The sequence below is a fragment of the Pogona vitticeps genome, chromosome 5, assembly GCF_051106095.1.
Source record: "Pogona vitticeps strain Pit_001003342236 chromosome 5, PviZW2.1, whole genome shotgun sequence".
Lineage (NCBI taxonomy): Eukaryota > Metazoa > Chordata > Lepidosauria > Squamata > Agamidae > Pogona > Pogona vitticeps.
This window is the reverse complement of record NC_135787.1, coordinates 58,368,639-58,387,031: the sequence shown is the minus strand read 5'-3', so window position 1 is coordinate 58,387,031 and position 18,393 is coordinate 58,368,639. Positions and strand designations below refer to the sequence as shown.

The following is an 18,393-nucleotide window of genomic DNA, read 5'->3' as shown; positions in this document are numbered from 1 at the left end:
GGCAATTATGTCTTCCACAGGGATTTTGCTGGGTGTTACTGCAAAATTTCCTCCTTTGCTTATGACTGAGGTTTCTTCTGGGGAGAGTTGGTGTCCCGGTAGGTTGATGATGATGCACGTGGTGTCTAGTGTAGGTTTCTGTTGGCTTGTTTGGCATTTGTTGAATTTCTGTTTTTGTCTGGCTGTGTGGTTCATCATTTCTTTTTCCATCTTTTTGTAAGAGAGGGTATCAATCTTGTCCCAATCTTGACTTCTCATTTTTTGGCTGATAGTGATGTGTAGGCCTAGTAATTCTTTGTCTGTGGGGTCCAGTTTTTTGCGGGTTGTGTGGATTCTTTCCTGTAGGAGGGCATGTTTCAGGCGGTTGTAGATGCGGCTGGCATGTGGGGAAAGGATGGTCCTTTCTGTCCTGAGGAAGGCTGGTATGGTTTTCGTGTATCTGCAGCGTAGTAGAAATTTTAAGGAACATAGTAGGTGTGCTCTTTTGCTTCTGAGTGTTTCCAGTCTCCAGGTCTGTCTGACTGTTTAATGTTCAAAACCAGCACTTTGAATTGTGCCTGGAAACTGATTGGCAGCCAGTGGAGCTGTTGTAATGGGGGGATTATGTGATCCCTGTAACCATCTTCAATCAGCAGTCTGGCTGCTGCATTTTGGACCTGCTGAAGTTTCCTGACACTTTCGGCAGGTTTTCCCACATGGAGCTCATTACAATAATCCAGACAGGATATAATTAAGACACGTGTCACTGTGGCCAGATCAGCCCTCTCAAAAATGGCCGTAGCTGGCACACAAGTTATAATTGTGGAAATGCATTTCTGGCCACTGATGTAACCTGGGCATCTAGGCTCAGAGATGAATCTAGGAACACCCCAAGCTGCACACCTATGCTTTCAGAGAGGGTGCAACCCTATCCAGTACAGGTTGCATCTCTGTTCCTTGATCTGCCTTCCTTGATCTGCTGACCAGGAGTACCTCATGCATCATTAGCTTTGAATCTGAGGTTTTCAGGTGAGCAGTTGAGAGGTGGGCCTATACGTAACAATTTCATAATAACATATATGTGTGCAGAGAATCTAAATATTTCTATATCAACATTATATGCACTGTGACACAGAAACACCTTTGTGCTGAAGTACTGAATTCTGCCACCTGCTTGGGTGAGGGTGGGGAGCAGGTTTCCCAAGCACTAAAACCACTAGACATGGTAAAAGCAAACTTTCTGAAGCAGTACTGTTTGCTCTAAGATTTGTCTTCTGGCCTGATGACCCAGGGGAAGTATAGCAATTTCTTGAGGTTTCTGCTGATGCCCTGAGTCCTCACAATCCTAGTCCTGTGACTATCATGCACATGTCTTGTTGATATCTGGATTTTTGGAAAGGGCCCCATAGAGATCTAACTGCTGTGGGTTCAACATGGATCATATGAGTTCATAGAGCCATCTCTCTCTCTCTCTCTTCCATGTTCACCTTGCCCAGGGTCCTAAACAGAGCTTGGAATTATAGCCTCTACCCATACCACCAGTCTTTGGAGAATATGTATATATCTTAATGGGAGTAGCAGAGCCCCATCTTCTCTACCAGGTCTAGGACCTCACACAGGTGGGACAGGCATGGGATTCTGCATTAAGGATGTTGTATACCTGCTGCCACCATGTTCTCTAGACTCACAAAGAGAGTATGGCTCAATAAGAAGCTGACGACACATACGAAGATCCAGGTTTATAGAGCCTGTGTTCTAAGCACACTCCTGTACTGCAGTGAGTCCTGGACCCTTTGTGCACGTCAGGAGAGGAAGCTGAACACCTTCCATGTGCGTTGCCTCCGACGGATTTTTGGCATCACCTGGCAGGACAAAGTTCCAAACAGAGCAGTCCTAGAACGAGCTGGAATTTTCAGCATGAATACATTACTGAAACAGCGACGTCTACGTTGGCTTGGGCACATCGTGAGAATGGCTGATGGTCGGATTCCAAAGGATCTCCTCTATGGAGAATTAGTGCAGGGAAAGCGCCCCAGAGGGAGACCACAACTGCGATACAAGGACATCTGCAAGCGAGATCTGAAGGCCTTAGGAATAGACCTCAACAGATGGGAAACCCTGACATCTGACCGTTCAGCCTGGAGGCAGGCAGTGCATCACGGCCTCTCCCAATTTGAAGAGACCGTTGCCCAGCAGGCCGAGGCAAAGAGGAAGTCACATAAGCAGCAAAACCAGGGAGCCGGACAGGGGACAGACTGGGTTTGTCTTCAGTGTGGAAGGGACTGTCACTCTCGAATTGGCCTTCTCAGCCACACTAGGCGCTGTTCCAAGCCCTCCATACAGAGCACGCTACCATAGTCTTTCGAGACTGAAGGATGCCTAATCTAATCTAAATCTAATACTGCTGCCAAGTGCCGCTGTAGGCTGCAAAGGCTCCTTCCCCAGCCATTCCCCTGTAGTCCCCACAGGCAGCCGCCAATCCAAAGGTACAGTAATCCTTTAGTTTGGCCGAACTCCACGTGGACCTGGTGAGCATTTCCCACTGAGTGGGGTGGAGGGCAGGGAGGAGCAGGAGACTGACCGTCGCAGGACCTGAAGGGAGGCTGACCAAGGGGCTACTCTTGCAAGGCAGCTTGCCTTTGCTGCTTCTTCTGCTTGCAGCAAGCCCACTGCTGGTTCTCAAGACTTTTGGTGCCTCGCCTGGTCTCGATAGATCTATGAGGCTTCCTCCAGTGGCATGAGCAGCGTGACCTACTAGCTGATCTGCAGGTCATGTCTGAGGACCATCTGCCATCCAGCTTTTGACTTCTCTGGTAGCAGCAGCACCTCCTGGGCGTCGCACTCCTCCCAAACCAGAGCATCCTCCTGACAGTCCTGCTCTCCTGTCTCTTGCTCCTCCTTAAGTCCAAGTCCAGCCATGACCATTTGCGCGGCCTCAAGGGCATCATTATGCCTCTCTCTTTCCAGTGCTCCAATTCATAGATGATCTGTTGGTAGGGAGTCCAGCCAGCACTCTCTGAGAGGTGGAGAGCCTGCTCTTATAAAGTGGGGGGGGGTGGTTTCAGCAATCCCACAAAAGGTTAAAAAATTGGTTTGCTAGTTTAGAAAACAGGCAAGTCAGGAGAGATATGACAGAGGTGTAGAAGACTGTGTATGGTATAGGTGAAATCAGTAGGATGAAGGTTTTTTCCCCAGCATGGTTCTTTTTAATTTCTTAGGCCTTTTAACAGAATAATCCTGAACACTGAACTGCTCAAAAACAGTTTTCATAAGTAATGCAAGGCTGTTGCTAGGTAATTATAAATAATTATTGATTCACAAGCACTCGTGCCCCACCTTTAATTGAATAATGTGTATCCGCTTTTGTAAACATATGCTGCATTTTATTTTCTAAACCTCTCTTTGATTCAGCTCTGCAATCAGTTGTGAGTAATATTGCCACCATTGCCCAGATGAATCGTATGACAGGCAGATGTGCTGACAGAAGGTCATCCATATCAGAGACTGATGTGAGAGGCACCAAACTCTATTAACTTATTCACCCTCATGCAATTAACAATTACCCCTGAAGGGAGGAGAACTCAACCCATTGGCATCATCCCCGCTACAGCAATCATCCCAGCCAGACCCCTTATCAGCAGTGTGAGGCAGGCAGTTGATTTTGATTTTCTGTGTCGGATGTGAAAAGTTTAAGGCCCAACACTGGACACTTTGATCTAAAATGGAAGAGCAAGAAGTCTGTATTGATAAACAGCCACTTTTCTTCTCAGAGTTTTTTCATGCTCACAAATGAAGCTATGTGTGTATGTAGCAATGCTAGTGCTGACCTCATAATTGCTTATGTGTGTTGTGTAGACTGTAGTGGATAGCTGGAGACGAAGCTGAAGCTATCCCTTGTGAGTATGTAGCTGCAGAACCTAAATGCACATTTGGTTTATACTGACTGCCAACATTTTAATGCATCTAAAGTTTTTGTCCTGAACTGTGGGTGGCTGGAGAAATCTCTGGCTGAAATACTCACGCTTGGTAGGAAGTCATACTAGAGTAGGCCCATTCAACCAGTGAGGCAATTTCTCTGTAAATTCCATTGATTCAAATGTGCCTACTCTAGCTGTGATTTGCTGCACTAAAGTAAACTGCAACAAGAGTGGGCCCATTTGAATCAATGGAACCTATAGAGTTGACTCAACAAGTCTCTACTGATTCAATGATTCAGTGTGACGTACTATACTGAGCAACGAGATTTCAGCTCCTCTCTTCCATATTAGAAAATCCCATTGTACTGCTACTTTAAAAAAATGCTAGAATAGACATAATAAAAAAGACACCAGAATAAAAAGCAAGCACATTCTCTGGGTTTCTTTTCCCCCAGGCATGAGTTGTCTGTATATTCCAGCTCTAAGGGGAAACAAGCAATAATGGACATGCATGTGGAAATTGTACACAAACCTCTTGTTGCGTGAGTCATGGCTAGCATATGCCTAGGGACCAGACAAAGAAGAGAGGGGATAGATGAAAAAACACTGCTGAGTTCTGTGGCAGTGCCTTCCCACTCATGCATCTGAACACATAGGATGGGTGGGTGTTGATTATGCCTTTTATGAGTATACATTTCCTTGGAAACAATTTTTCACTTAGTTTAATTGAAATAAAAACAATCTATTCATCCTTTTTCTTCCATTCTCTTTGAAAATGCTATTTTTGTCTCCTTGTAGTCCAAAGAAATAACACCTTGTTCTATGGGGAGGGACGTGAGCAGAATCAGTAGGGAAGTAAAGGAAATGTTACACATTTCACTATCATCACCATCTTTATTGTCATCAACAGTGGTCCCCAACGTTGGGCCTCCAGATGTTCTTGGACTACAACTCCCAGAAGCCTTCACCACCACCTCTGCTGGCCAGTATTTCTGGGAGTTGAAGTCCAAAAACATCTGGAGGCCCAAGGTTGAGGACCACTGTTCATCAACATTGTTGTCAGCATAGCTACATCAAAAACAAAGAATAAGGTCTATCATTTTTCCCACTCAGATAGTTTGGGAACTGTATGTAACTGGTTTCTGGACCCAGTTATTCAAAGCCCATTGGTCATGATGTCTAGTGGATTCTGGGGCTTAGAGTCCAAAACAATAACTTTTTAAAATGTTGTCAATATACCAGGAAAAAAAGAGAGAGACTAATGTGGTGCTTCCTGCAACTCTTATCCCCTGTTCCTTGACTCAGAGACTGAGGGTTGAAGCCAACTCCTTATCACCCTGAGCTTTGTGCTGCCTCTGAGTGGATGCCTGCCAGAGGAGGCAGAGCTGGGAAGCCTTGGTGCTTCCTCTGAGTGTGCACACCACAGAGGAGTTGGGACTAGGGAGTTGGAGTGCCCACAGAACAGCTGTGTGGCCCAAGGGCTGAACCACAAGGAACTGCTGTGAATGTGTTCGTACACATCTCTAATCTCTGCGTTTTCAGTATTATGGCTGTCCATCTGCTGCCTATATTGGGCAAAGTTTTTGGTGGAAACAAGGGTCTTAGTCCTTTGATGATCCACTCTTTGATGCAACATTAAGCAATGGTTTGAAGAGTTCTCTTAAGTTCTACTTCATAGTAGGATAGAATAACAATTTCATTTATGCAAGTCAAATAGAGACTGGTCTACTTGCTAATTTAGGTGGATGAAAGTCAGAGCTGGTTAAGGGTTGAACTATTATCATCAATGGAAAATATAAATAGAGGGATCTAAAAGTCAACCACACACATTTTTATCTACTGCCGTTTGGCCTCTTAAACTAGTAATTACTTTTTTGGTTCCTACAGCTGAAGGAAGCTGTTTCCTACAGCAGTAGAGGAACAACAGTAGTACCATTTGATCAAAAGGTCAACCGTACCAAGAATAAGCTAAGTTATCTTTTATGCATATACTGGACTGTCTTTGGACTGAGTAGAATAAACTTTCAACCATTTGAGTGCTGGAGTTTTAGTGATGTTTATACATCGCTATATGTATACTAAAATTCCTTTTTTTTCCCTTGCTGAAATTGGTGTTCTGAGGCTAGAGTCTAGAGAGTTATATCTTTTGATCCTTCAAAAGCAAAGGTCTATAGACATCAGAAAATATTTATTTAAAATCCAAACTTTGAATTATAATTGAGATTCAAATGTCAGTGTCTTAAATATGAAGTGTTATTCATCTTCCAAGTGATAAATGGCTTTTCATCATGTCTTAATCATCTTGGTCCAATCATATAACCTTAATATGTTTATTCTTGCCCAAATAACCTCTCCAGGCCAGGGCCACACATGTCTTATGGCAAAAAATTAGTCATGGAAATTTTTCCAGACAATACAGAAGATCTAGTAAATAAGCTACCGTACATACTAGGGACTCTGAACTCTTGTCCCCCTGTCTTATTAAACTCTTTTTGATGCCTTCTCAAAACAAGCCAGGCATTCAGATGCCAACTGCTGATGTGAAAAAGCATTTAAACATTTGTCTGTCTCAATGTTTTCTCATATCAGCAATGGATCTCAAAGAGAGTTTAACAGTGTGTGTGTGTGTGTGCGTGTGCGTGTGCACATGGAAGTTCATCAGAAATTACTTTATAATGATTGACACTTAAGTCAAGATAGAAATAAATACCTTGGATCACTATCTCTCTTTGGTTTTAAATTTTATTCATAAATTGTTAGGAGGTTTACTTGACATTATAGTGCCTTTGCTTTCAGTTCCCGCCCACTCTCACCCTACCTTTGCTTCACCTCAGTTAAAATTCAGAGAAATGTCTTGTTCATTCTCCTAATCCTTTGGAATAGCAACTTCATCACAACAAATGAGACAGATAAATTTCAAGTTCTTTTCTATGAACAAGTAATTACCGGTCCATTCCCTATTGAATTCTCCCTGTTCCTTTTCTGTTTTCCTTTTCTTTAGCTTTCTGTCCTTGTCCACACAGAATACACTGACAAAACTAAATGGAGGAGCCACATAATCACCAGATTGCAGGGTGTAAGGAAAAGAATAAGTAAGAAACAGCTATTGGATAATTATGCATTGACTCTCTTCCACCTTAAAAATGAACAAACAAAAAATATAGATGAGGGAGGAAGGATGGGAATAGTGAAACAATGGAGGACATTAATGTGAAATGTAATTTCTGCCAATGTGTGAGAAGCAAGCAAACAAACAAACACAAAGTTTGACCCAGTAAAAACAACGAATTAAGATTTTGCAGTCCTGGAGATTTGGATGGCTTGCAAACCCAGCTGGTGTGGAATTTTTTTAAAATGAGAAGTTTGTTTTGATGAAGATTTATGTACATATTTTTACATGAAGGTTGTAAAAGTAGTTCGGATAATCAAGATACTTAGTTATTGACATAATGTTAGCAGTGTTCTCTTATATTGTTTATACTGATGAACAATTTAAGAGAAAGAGAGAAAAGTATTATCGTCTTGGTTCATGCCAGAAGCAATTCAGTGGTGTTTCCTCCAGAGTAGAAGGATCAGCTGATGGGATGTTGTTCCTACCCAGAGGACTCCTGGAGAGGCTCACAATCCTGACATTGTTCTGGGAGGCTCATTCCATGTCCCCCAGAAGTCATGGGTGCGCCATATGCAGCAGACTGATCATTCGTGTGCCTTCGCTCAAATTTAAAATGCTTTCTCTTTCTCTTTGCATTTTTCTTCCTAAAATAGATTATTCCTGCTCCTGTAAGCCTCCAAGAGTGTCCTCTTTGGGGCCTGAGTGGGTCCTCTAAGGCTTCCCTCTCAATTAAATTTAAAAGCTAGAGCCAGGCATTCAGTGTTACATACAGCACTGATGTTACCTGTCTGTCATGGGTTTGGAGGGAAAGTTCCAGCCTATGGGGAGTGGAAGGCGGGACATCAGGAGGAGGGGCTGTACTGTATATATATGTGGAGCTTGTGTGGAGAAGTTAGGAGAAGCTGGAGAAGAGCTGAGAGAAGAAGCTTGAGTGGGAGTCTGTGTGTCAGACAGGGTACTACTGTGTGTCAGTCAGTACCAACCTGATAGGTTCAGGTGTCTGTAGGGTTAGCCAGAACTGATAGGTTCAGGGTCTGTGCTTTAGTTAAATGCGTTCTGTGTGAACCAAACTGGTGTATGTATGATTGAGACTAAGCCACGTTACTGTATCTTATTCATTTGATCATTTTATTTTCCCTGTGTGTTATGTAAATAAACCTTGTTCTTTTATTTGTTAAAAATCCATCCCTGGTCTGTGTGACTTCTTATAGGGAATGGTTGGTGGCAGCTTAGTGAAACTGTGGCATACCCCAGTAGGTCTGGGTCTGTCACATTGATTGGTGTCCAGCGTGTGGGATACGACTGGTCCAGTTGTCCAGTGGTCCAGCAAAGCCTTGGCAAGTGTGCCCAGAGCAAGGGGGGTCTAGTCAGGGACAATCTGAGGGCGTGTAGGTAATCTTCTAGGCGTACCTCACGGGGAGGTGCGCTAGTGGAAGAACGTGCCAACTGGGGAGACTAGATTAGGGAGCTCTGAGGCAACCTGTTTTGGCGGGAAAAAAGCTGAGGCAAAACTGTGTGAAGTAGCAGTGATCTAGCCTGCCTGCTGAGAGGCCTAGCAGAGGGGGGTAGACTCTGGCTGGCTACAGTTGCAAGTTAGTGCTGAAGAACAGCAGCAATCTATAGAAGGCTGGTTCTGAGGCAAAAGAAAAAAAAAGTGGTCGCTTTATTTTGAGGCTTGACTTTTGAGAGCAGCCTGTTCTGGGGGGGGGGGAATTATGCCCTTGACTCGAAGCCAAATGGCAGAAATGGGTGAAGTGAAAGACCCCCAGGTAGACCAAGGTTCTGAGGATGAATTTGGCTCAGTGCAGGGTGACAGCACGGGAGAACAGAACCCAGAACTCAGAAAATTGCTCATAGCCCAACAGCATGAACTGAGGATGAGGCAATTTGAAGTGGAGGAAAGATTAGAGAGAGAAAAATGCAGGAAAGGGAAAGGCAAAGACAATTTGAAATAGAGAGAATGGAGAAAGAAGAAAGATTAGAGAGAGAGAAAATTGCTCTGGAAAAAGAAAGGATGGCGTTTGAGTTGAGAAAATTGGAAATGATGAACCAGAACAATAATAACAATAGGGATTCTGAAGGAGGCCAATTGTCTAAAACTGACCTGAAGAAATTCCCTGTATACCACAAGGGAGATTGCCCTGAGGTGTTCTTTTCCTTAGTGGAAAGAGCGTTTGTGGACTTCTCAGTAAGGGAAACTGAGAAGATGACCATTATGCGATCTTTAATCAGTGGCAGCCTGGCAGAAGTCTATGCAGAGATGCCAGAGGAACTGCTAAAAGATTTCGCAGAGTTTAAAAAACTGGTGTTTGCCAGACATGGGATAAATGCGGAACAGCTGAGGCAGAGATTCAGGTCCCTCACAAAGAAACCAGAGCAGACTTTTACCCAAGTGGGGGCCCAACTGGTGAGGCTGCTAGAGAAATGGCTATCTCAGGAGGGAACAGAGACATACCAGCAGCTCAAAGACCTGATAGCGCTGGAACAGTTCTATTCAGTCCTGCATGGGGAACTGAAGTTCCAGGTGAGGGAAAGGAAACCGAAATCTGTGGCAGAAGCAGCCGAGATCGCAGATTTTATTTCCCAAATAAGAAAGCCCTTAGGTGCTGAGGGGAAATCGATAGGTAAACCCAAAGAAACCTACAGCAAGTACTCTCAGGGACCAGGAAGAAACCAGCAAGGGGGAGGGACCCATGGTGAAGGGAAGCCCTCAGACACGAAACCAAGACCTCAGATTTTGGAGGGAAAACCAAAACAAGATGAGAAAGACTCAAAATACAGCAGAAAATGTTATTTCTGTCAGGGAAAGGGCCATCTAATCTCAGAGTGTGAGAAATTAAAGCAGCTAAAAAGAATTGTGCCTCATGATTCGAGTGGAACCAAGCCAAAAGCTGTGTTCTGTGTCCAGAAAGAGCAAAGCTCCTTGTCACTGAGGGAGCCTGTTGCCATGGCTACTCAATCTGGAACAGTTACATCTGCTGATCAGGCTGAGGAAAATGGTCCTCTTGTGGAGGTCAGGCGCTGCTTACTTGTGAGAACAGATTCACAGTTGTTTGAAACAGCAGGGGTGGACGTAGGAATACTTGACCATCAGTATAGGGGGTTAAGGGATACTTGTTCCCAGGTGACCCTGTGCCATCCAGATATTATTCCTAGGGAGTATATAATCCCAAATGAGAGCATAAAGGTGGCAGGGATTGAGGGGCAGGTGATCTCATTGCCAGTAGCTGAGGTACCTGTGAACTTTCAAGGCTGGAGGGGAGTTTGGCGGCTAGCGATTTCATCGACTCTGCCAGCAGCCGTGCTCGTGGGAAATGACCTGGCTGAACATGTGAAACGGGTGCTAGTGGTTACACGTTCACAAGCCACCACGGGGACAGTTCAGGGGGGTACTGATGAGCCAGAGACGGAAGCAGAGGGGAGTTCAGAAGCTGTGGTGGAAACCTTAACCACAGACAGCCGATTTGGCCAAGAGCAAAAGGCAGACGCCACTCTCCAAAAGTGTTTTGAACAGGTGACTGAAGCCCAGCTAACACCTGAAACCCCAGTGAGATTTCGAGAGAAAAAGGGAATTTTATATAGAGAGACCCTGAGGAATATCTCAAAAGGGGGAGATGGGATCAGAAGTCAGCTAGTGGTACCTGAAAAGTATCGCCCCATGATCTTACAAAGGGGGCACTCTGACATGTTTGCTGCGCACTTAGGGGTGAACAAGACACAGCAGAGAATCACACAGAATTTTTACTGGCCTGACATAGAGAAGCAGATCAGGGAGTTCTGTAAACAATGTGATGTGTGTCAGCGGCAGGGGAATAATCGTGACAGGACCAAAGCAAAGTTGTGCCCTTTGCCTGTGATTGACACTCCGTTCAAATGCATAGGGGTGGATATTGTGGGACCTTTGCCCAAGGCCACAAAGAGGGGGAACCGGTTCATTCTCACCATTGTGGACCATGCCACGAGGTACCCTGAAGCCATTCCCTTGACTAACATTGAAACTAACACAGTGGCAGATGCCTTGGTGGGGTATATGTCCAGGATGGGATTTGCCTCAGAAATAATCACAGATTTGGGCGCATCATTCACATCGAAGCTCATGAAACGCTTATGGCAAATCTGTGGAATTAAGCACAAGGAAACCACTGCCTATCACCCTGAAAGTAATGGGTTAACGGAGAAGTTCAATGGGACTTTGATGCGCATGATTAGGGCTTACTTGGCAGAGAATCCAAACAATTGGGACCAGAAGCTGCAATCCCTTTTGTTTGCTTATCGATCAGTGCCACAAGCCAGTACCGGGTTCAGTCCGTTTGAACTCTTGTTTGGAAGAAGGGTGAAAGGGCTCCTTGATTTAATCAAACAAAATTGGGAGCAGATCACCCAGGATGACCCACAAGATGTTGTGACATGTATAGACTCTTTAAGGAATGACCTAAAGAGAAACCTAGAGCTGGCAGCAGAGACCCTGCAAGCTCAAAAGGTCAGAAAGAAAGCTTGGGATGACCAGGAAGGCAGGGAGAGGCACTTTAACCCAGGGGAGGAAGTGCTTTGGCCTAGGCCCTGCAAAGAGAACAAACGTCAGCTGGGTAGCCCAGAAATAAAATATTTGGGTCACATAGTAGGGGGAGGAGTGATCAAACCCCTAGAAGCCAAGATAGAAGCAGTTCGTGATTGGCCTAGACCCAACACCAAGAAAAAGGTCAAATCATTTCTTGGGTTGGTGGGCTACTACAGAAAGTTCATCCCGAGGTTTAGCGAGATTGCGGCTCCGCTGACCGATCTGACGAGGAAGAAGACTGATGACCGCATCCCGTGGACCAGCGACTGTGAGGAGGCGTTCCAGAGGTTGAAGGAGGCCCTCATCAACTATCCAGTGCTGCGTGCTCCAGACTTCGACCGGGAGTTCATCATCTACACCGATGCGTCTAACAGCGGGGTAGGAGCAGTTCTTTGCCAGGAGGATGAAAATGGTGACCAGCATCCAGTGTCCTACCTGAGTAGGAAACTCCAGAAAGGTGAGAGACATTTGGCAACCGTGGAAAAGGAGTGTCTGGCCATAGTCTACGCGATCCAGAAGGCCAAGCCTTACATCTGGGGAAGACATTTTATTCTGTGCACTGACCATTCACCACTGCAATGGTTAAAGACAATGAAAACCCACAATAGCAAACTTATGAGGTGGGCTTTAAACCTGCAAGACTATGACTTTGAAGTGAAGGTGGTCAGAGGGTCAGTGAACTGTGTTGCTGACGCCTTGTCAAGAAGACCCGAAGAATGAAGACGGCGAAAGAAACATGGACTATGTATATATTTTGGTGACCAAAGATTAAATGTGTCTGTTTATTAAACATGCCTGGTTTGTATGAATAAAGGTAACTTGATGTACTGAAAATGGTAAATGTTTAACTTAGAGTATAAGTATAAGTAAGTATGTTATTGTATGTATAACTGTTTTTGTGTGTTTTAACCAGGTTGTTTTTTGGAGAAAAGCACCTTAGCTTTCCCCCCACAAAACAACTTATAAAGAGGGGAGGTGTTACATACAGCACTGATGTTACCTGTCTGTCACGGGTTTGGAGGGAAAGTTCCAGCCTATGGGGAGTGGAAGGCGGGACATCAGGAGGAGGGGCTGTACTGTATATATATGTGGAGCTTGTGTGGAGAAGTTAGGAGAAGCTGGAGAAGAGCTGAGAGAAGAAGCTTGAGTGGGAGTCTGTGTGTCAGACAGGGTACTACTGTGTGTCAGTCAGTACCAACCTGATAGGTTCAGGTGTCTGTAGGGTTAGCCAGAACTGATAGGTTCAGGGTCTGTGCTTTAGTTAAATGCGTTCTGTGTGAACCAAACTGGTGTATGTATGATTGAGACTAAGCCACGTTACTGTATCTTATTCATTTGATCATTTTATTTTCCCTGTGTGTTATGTAAATAAACCTTGTTCTTTTATTTGTTAAAAATCCATCCCTGGTCTGTGTGACTTCTTATAGGGAATGGTTGGTGGCAGCTTAGTGAAACTGTGGCATACCCCAGTAGGTCTGGGTTTGTCACATTGATCACTTCCTATTTATACATGTATATATTAAAAAATGGCAAGAAAATCTTAACAGTTTCCAGTGGGGGCAAGAGGGGATTTGGCCCCCGAGCCCTCTGAGATCACTGTAACACTCCCTGGCCAGTGGCACGTGATTTGAAATTATCCCCAGGAAATGACAGACAAGCTACAGGCTTAATCAAAGGAGACAGGTTTATTGGGCAGCTTACAACACACAGGTGTACCCAAAGGATTGGAATGGACAACAGCATGGCTCACAAGCCAAAGCAAGAAGTCCAGGCACCCATTGAGTAAAGAAAATAATCTTTATACATTCTTAGCTGTTTACACTAACAAGTTGCAGCTGAGTAATACATCATTACTACATTATACTTTAGAGTAGCTGGAACTACTCCCTAGTTAGTATCCCATCATGATAAGCTCTGGTATGCATAGCAGAAGTAAATGAGCATTTTAGTGGCATATGGTGAGCAACAGCTGCCTCCAGCTTCCTTCGTGTTTCCCAAACATACTGCAGTTTGCATGGCGTTTGTCAATCTCTGAATTGTGGGATCATTGGAGCAGCTTCAGCTACACAAAATGAAGGACAGCAAATCAAAATGGGGGACAGACAGCGCCGCCAAATACTGGGTGTAACAAACCCCTACCTCTGCTCATTTTCTAAAATCATGTGTTTATAATTTGTATTAACAAGCACTATTCTGCATTTTACCAGTGACAAAGAGGCAAAGAAATAATGGAGACAAATCTGACTTTTGAAAGCCACCATTCAGAAAGCAGTTGGAGTGCCTTTGAACATTTCCAGATGGAGGACTCCTCACACTAGCATTAGAAAGTATTCCATCGTTTCCTCCTTAACTGATTTTCTGTGTTTAAAAATATAATGGAAGAAGTGCTGGAAAACAAAGGGAGGATTAGAAAGGAGGGTTAGAACAAGTGAAGAATGACATCATGTGTACCCCCCATAAAACTCAGTGACTGAGGCAGGGTGATGGCATGATATAAGAGCATTGAAAGTGCTCTTAGTCTGCTAAGACATTCTGGTATTGATCTTAAGGTGGCCATCCTTGTACAAAAGAATTTCGAAAGGAGACTGCTGAATTACAGCAGAAACAGCTGAATTGCAATTGATCCAGAAGTTCAGTCCTATTTCTATAATTGACTTGCCATTGTACTTTTCCAGTTTCACCTTCTTCATGGCCTGCATCCCCAGTAAGAATGAGTGAATAACTTCTGTCAACTTTGTGGCTTTTCCATGAATGTAGGAATACTTTTGTACGTATATGGTGGGATTTGTTTTTGAGGAGCTAGCTGAAGCCTCTCCATCTTTTCCCTAACTCATCAAAATGTAGCAACAAATGACATTCCCAGGGCCACTCTGAGGGAGCTTTTTCATGGATAGCCATTTGATTTGAAATAAAAACAAAGATAGAAAGAAAGAAACAAACAAAAGATGGAGAGCTGTGAGCCATCTAGCCAAAACGTAACTCCACACTCCTAGAGGTACTTCCCACTCAAATATTGCACACACCCTCCCAACTTTTGGGCAGTGTTTTGCCTTTCCAACCTATCCACCAATATCACTGACTATTTCAGTGATGAAACATCTGGAATAGGCCTAACCTGTACTGTATGCTCCTCTGAGGATAACACATCATGCATATATGAGGTAGCAGACTCTGCTCCACAAAGGCATACCTCATAACAAAAATTCAAAATATTGAAGGTATCACAAGGCTTTTTGCCTTTTGATGTCACAAGTATTCATTATATCCCATTTGGATTAGTGGAACAAGATCTGTCTGGGAGTGCTTCTAGAAATTGTTTGGAAACTTCAATGTATCCAAAATGGTCCAACTACACTGTTCACCGAGTTCACCAAGGAAACTTATAAATCCCTCATTAAAACAACTTCACTGGATAGCAGTTCTTCCCTGGGTGAAATTCAGCTTGATGGTTATGATGACCTATCAAGCCTTATATAACCTTTGCCCTACATATCCCTATGTAGGCTCTGAAATCTTTGGGAAACTGTCTCCTGCTGGACCTGCCACATATTCAGGTTTGTTGGTGATGTGAGAGAAAATTTCTTGTGACTTGCCAAGCAGTGGTCCTTTCTTCCTTTGTATTCAGACAGGTTTTGGCAAGTCACTGTTAGCTGAGTGAGGACCTTTAAGGTAGTATATCCTACCTTTATTATTGAGATACTCGGTAGATACCCGGTGTGGTATAGTGGGTAAAATGATGGACTAGGACTCTGTAGACCAGAATTTGAATCCCCACATGGCCATGGAAACTCACTGGGCGGTGTTGAACTGGTAAAACCACTATTTAGGTATCTCACTTACTTCTACAAGTCGAATCTGACTTGATGTTATATAACTAACTGTCGTTGTTGTTTAGTCATTAAGTCATGTCTGACTCTTCATGACCCCATGGACCAGAGCACGCCAGGCCCTCCTGTCTTCCACTGCCTCCCGGAGTTGGGTCAAATTCATGTTGGTAGCTTTGATGACTCTGTCCAACCATCTCATCCCCTTCTCCTCTTGCCCTCACACTTTCCCAACATCAGGGTCTTTTTCAGGAGTCTTCTCTTCTCATGAGATGGCCAAAGTATTGGAGCCTCAGCCTCAGGATCTGTCCTTCCAGTGAGCACTCAGGGTTGAATCAATCAATCAACACATAACTAACTAGCTGAATTTAAAGATGATTTTAATCTTGCTGTTTCTTTTTTAACCCTCATCCACAAAGACTGGACTTCTTAGTCTTCCATAGCTAGGTTTTGTTGCAGAATTCACACAGAAGTAGACCTAAAGCATAAGCAGTTTATGAGATTATTACTTAAAGAATTGTAGACGATATCTGTACATTTCAGCCATTTGGCATGTTTTTGTTATCAGTAAGTTGGCCCCATTGAAGAGGCAAGCCCTGGAATTCTAACACTGTATAAATTCAACTTCATTGCATGCTAGCCAAAATCCTGTTTCACAAATTATGCCTACATAAAGTTGATGATGTTATAGGTGGGGAAAATTTATGATAAGTAAAGAGTCTGCTTCTGTATCATAGTTTGTATGATTCATCTATAGAGACTGATTACAGACAAGTTAGATAAACCCCGAGACAGAAGCAGGAAATCTTTAATTCCTAAAAATCTACTCCTGCTGTATAACCCTTACACAGATATTATTTATGGACAAACTTTTAACTAAAGCATAAATACAATCTTGGAATTCTCATTGGATCAGACAATTCTTCAGAACATTTTCATCAGAACTTTATTCAAAGCCATCCTAATGATAAATATGATACTTTAGCCAAAATCCTGTTGCTTAGCATGAGAAATTGTAACAGAGTAAGCCCATCGATAGAGATTTGATGAGTCATGTCCATAAATTCCATTAATTTAAGTGGACCTAGTCTGTGACTTACTTTAACATAATAAGTTGCAATTAGAATAGGCCTATTTAAATAAAGGAACTTATGAAGGAGTTGGCTCACTAAATCCTCATTGATTCACTGGGCCTAACTCTAGTGTAACTTCCTGTGCTAAGCAACAGGATATTGTCTTCTGTCTAAGTGTTAGGTTTTGTTTTTTTTTAAGTATTGTATCTTATTCTATCTTCAGTTGTACCTGTTCTTTACCTGTTGTGAGATATTTTGGGTCACAGTATAGATAAAATACTAAAATAAACAATAAAAATTATAAACTATGTGAGTTCTATTTTTTAAAAAACCACAGTTTTAAGCATAAATCAGTACATGACAAACTGTATGGAAGGGAAATCTACAACTACAGTGCAGTACAGTTGTGGAACATTAAAAGACACACTAGACTGTGGCAGAGCTGTGCAAGGGGGAGATGAAGGTTCAAGTTGATTGCATAATGGTCCTGCTGATACACAGATCTTCAGTTGGTGCAAACGAGGTACAGATCAAAACAAGGATTAAACAATTCCAGCTGTACTTCAGTTATTAGCTTGGCCCACCTTTGATGTCATAAGGCTCCACTTTGAAACCAATTAAACTAAAATCCTTGAGACAAGGTCTGGCACATCTAGGGTGTCTAAATCTCTCTGGCTCAGTTTTGGTGTGTTTCCCTGAATCCCACCTTTCATTTTCTTAACATCTTTATTTTATATTAGGTCTTTCACTTTTTTTTCTTCTTACACTGAAATTTGTGGATATTCTTATGTGTTTTCCTAATGTGGGCATTTTATTTAGCTATTTTATCTAACTCCCTACCATTGACTAAAGCAAGTTTTTTTTTCTTTTTCAACTACAAGCATTTTAGTTACAGTGTGTGTATAGTGTAAGTACTGTATTTCTCTGGAAAAAAACACCCCTGTAAATAAACCATACAAAAGTTGAGGTGGGTTTCTTCTCAGGGATCAGAGGAAGTGTGAAAATACAACTTTGGTCATAACTGACACATCTAACACATTTTTATACTCTAGGCACATAATCTATTTATTATTTATTTGCTGTATTTGTACCCTACATTTTCTCTGGAAAAGCTCCCAAGCAATGTATACATCAGTATAAGAAATTGATGAGAGATCCTTCCCTTAGCATTTAAATAGATGATGTAAAAAGAAAGGGGAATGGGAAGGGATAACTCGGGTATAATGTCCTTAGCATGAAGTGTATATAATGATGAGACAATGCAGCTTCGATGCTATAATGCAGCTGGATGTTATGGCTTAGCAGAGGAAGTTGAAAATGACCACCACTTTTCTGATTTAGGTTACATTTACGTAGCCAGAGAACGTATTTTGTTCTAAATCCAGTTCAAAGTGTAGATAAAGGATGGAAAACAAGATTAGAGCCCTTTTTATTTTCATTGAATGGGAGTGCTCTCTCCCCTCACCCCCCCCCCCCAAGATTAGATTGATTTCCTCTAGAATAATAGGTAAAGTTAGGGACAGAGTGATGTAATACTGGGGTATCTTTTCTCAGTTTTTGTTTGGCTGTAAACAGCTAGCCACCATCATTAGTGTGGGAACTATTGTCACAATCTGGTTATCAGGAACAGTTTGGGCCCGGATGCCGGCTTAGCAACCATTCAGAGCAGAACTCAACATTTTGCATCAATATTTGATTTTCATTTTAATATACACTTGCAATGCTATTTTTAAAAATACCCATTTTCCTCCCTATTCCTTAATTTTAAGGGGATCAATTTATTAACATTATTTATGGGTGACTCATTGTATCACTTGAAGTAGTACGCTACTTTGTAATTATTATTTTGTTTTAAATATACATTTAAAGATAAAAATAGACTTTGCCCAAAGCCCAGCTAGATAATCAGTAAGCATTTCCCAGGCCTTGT

The 18,393-nt window shown here is 42.8% G+C and overlaps 1 protein-coding gene across 1 annotated transcript in view; it reads left to right on the top strand.

The window, feature by feature from the left end:
• The window catches only part of LOC144583216 (uncharacterized), a 548,560-nt gene that overhangs the window by 379,056 nt on the left and 151,111 nt on the right, over positions 1-18,393 (top strand). The window contains exon 2 of the mRNA XM_078376660.1: positions 7,769-11,834. Within this exon, the coding sequence (XP_078232786.1) occupies positions 8,927-11,834 (2,908 nt within the window). The 5' untranslated portion in view covers positions 7,769-8,926. The remainder of the gene's footprint in view (positions 1-7,768; positions 11,835-18,393) is intronic.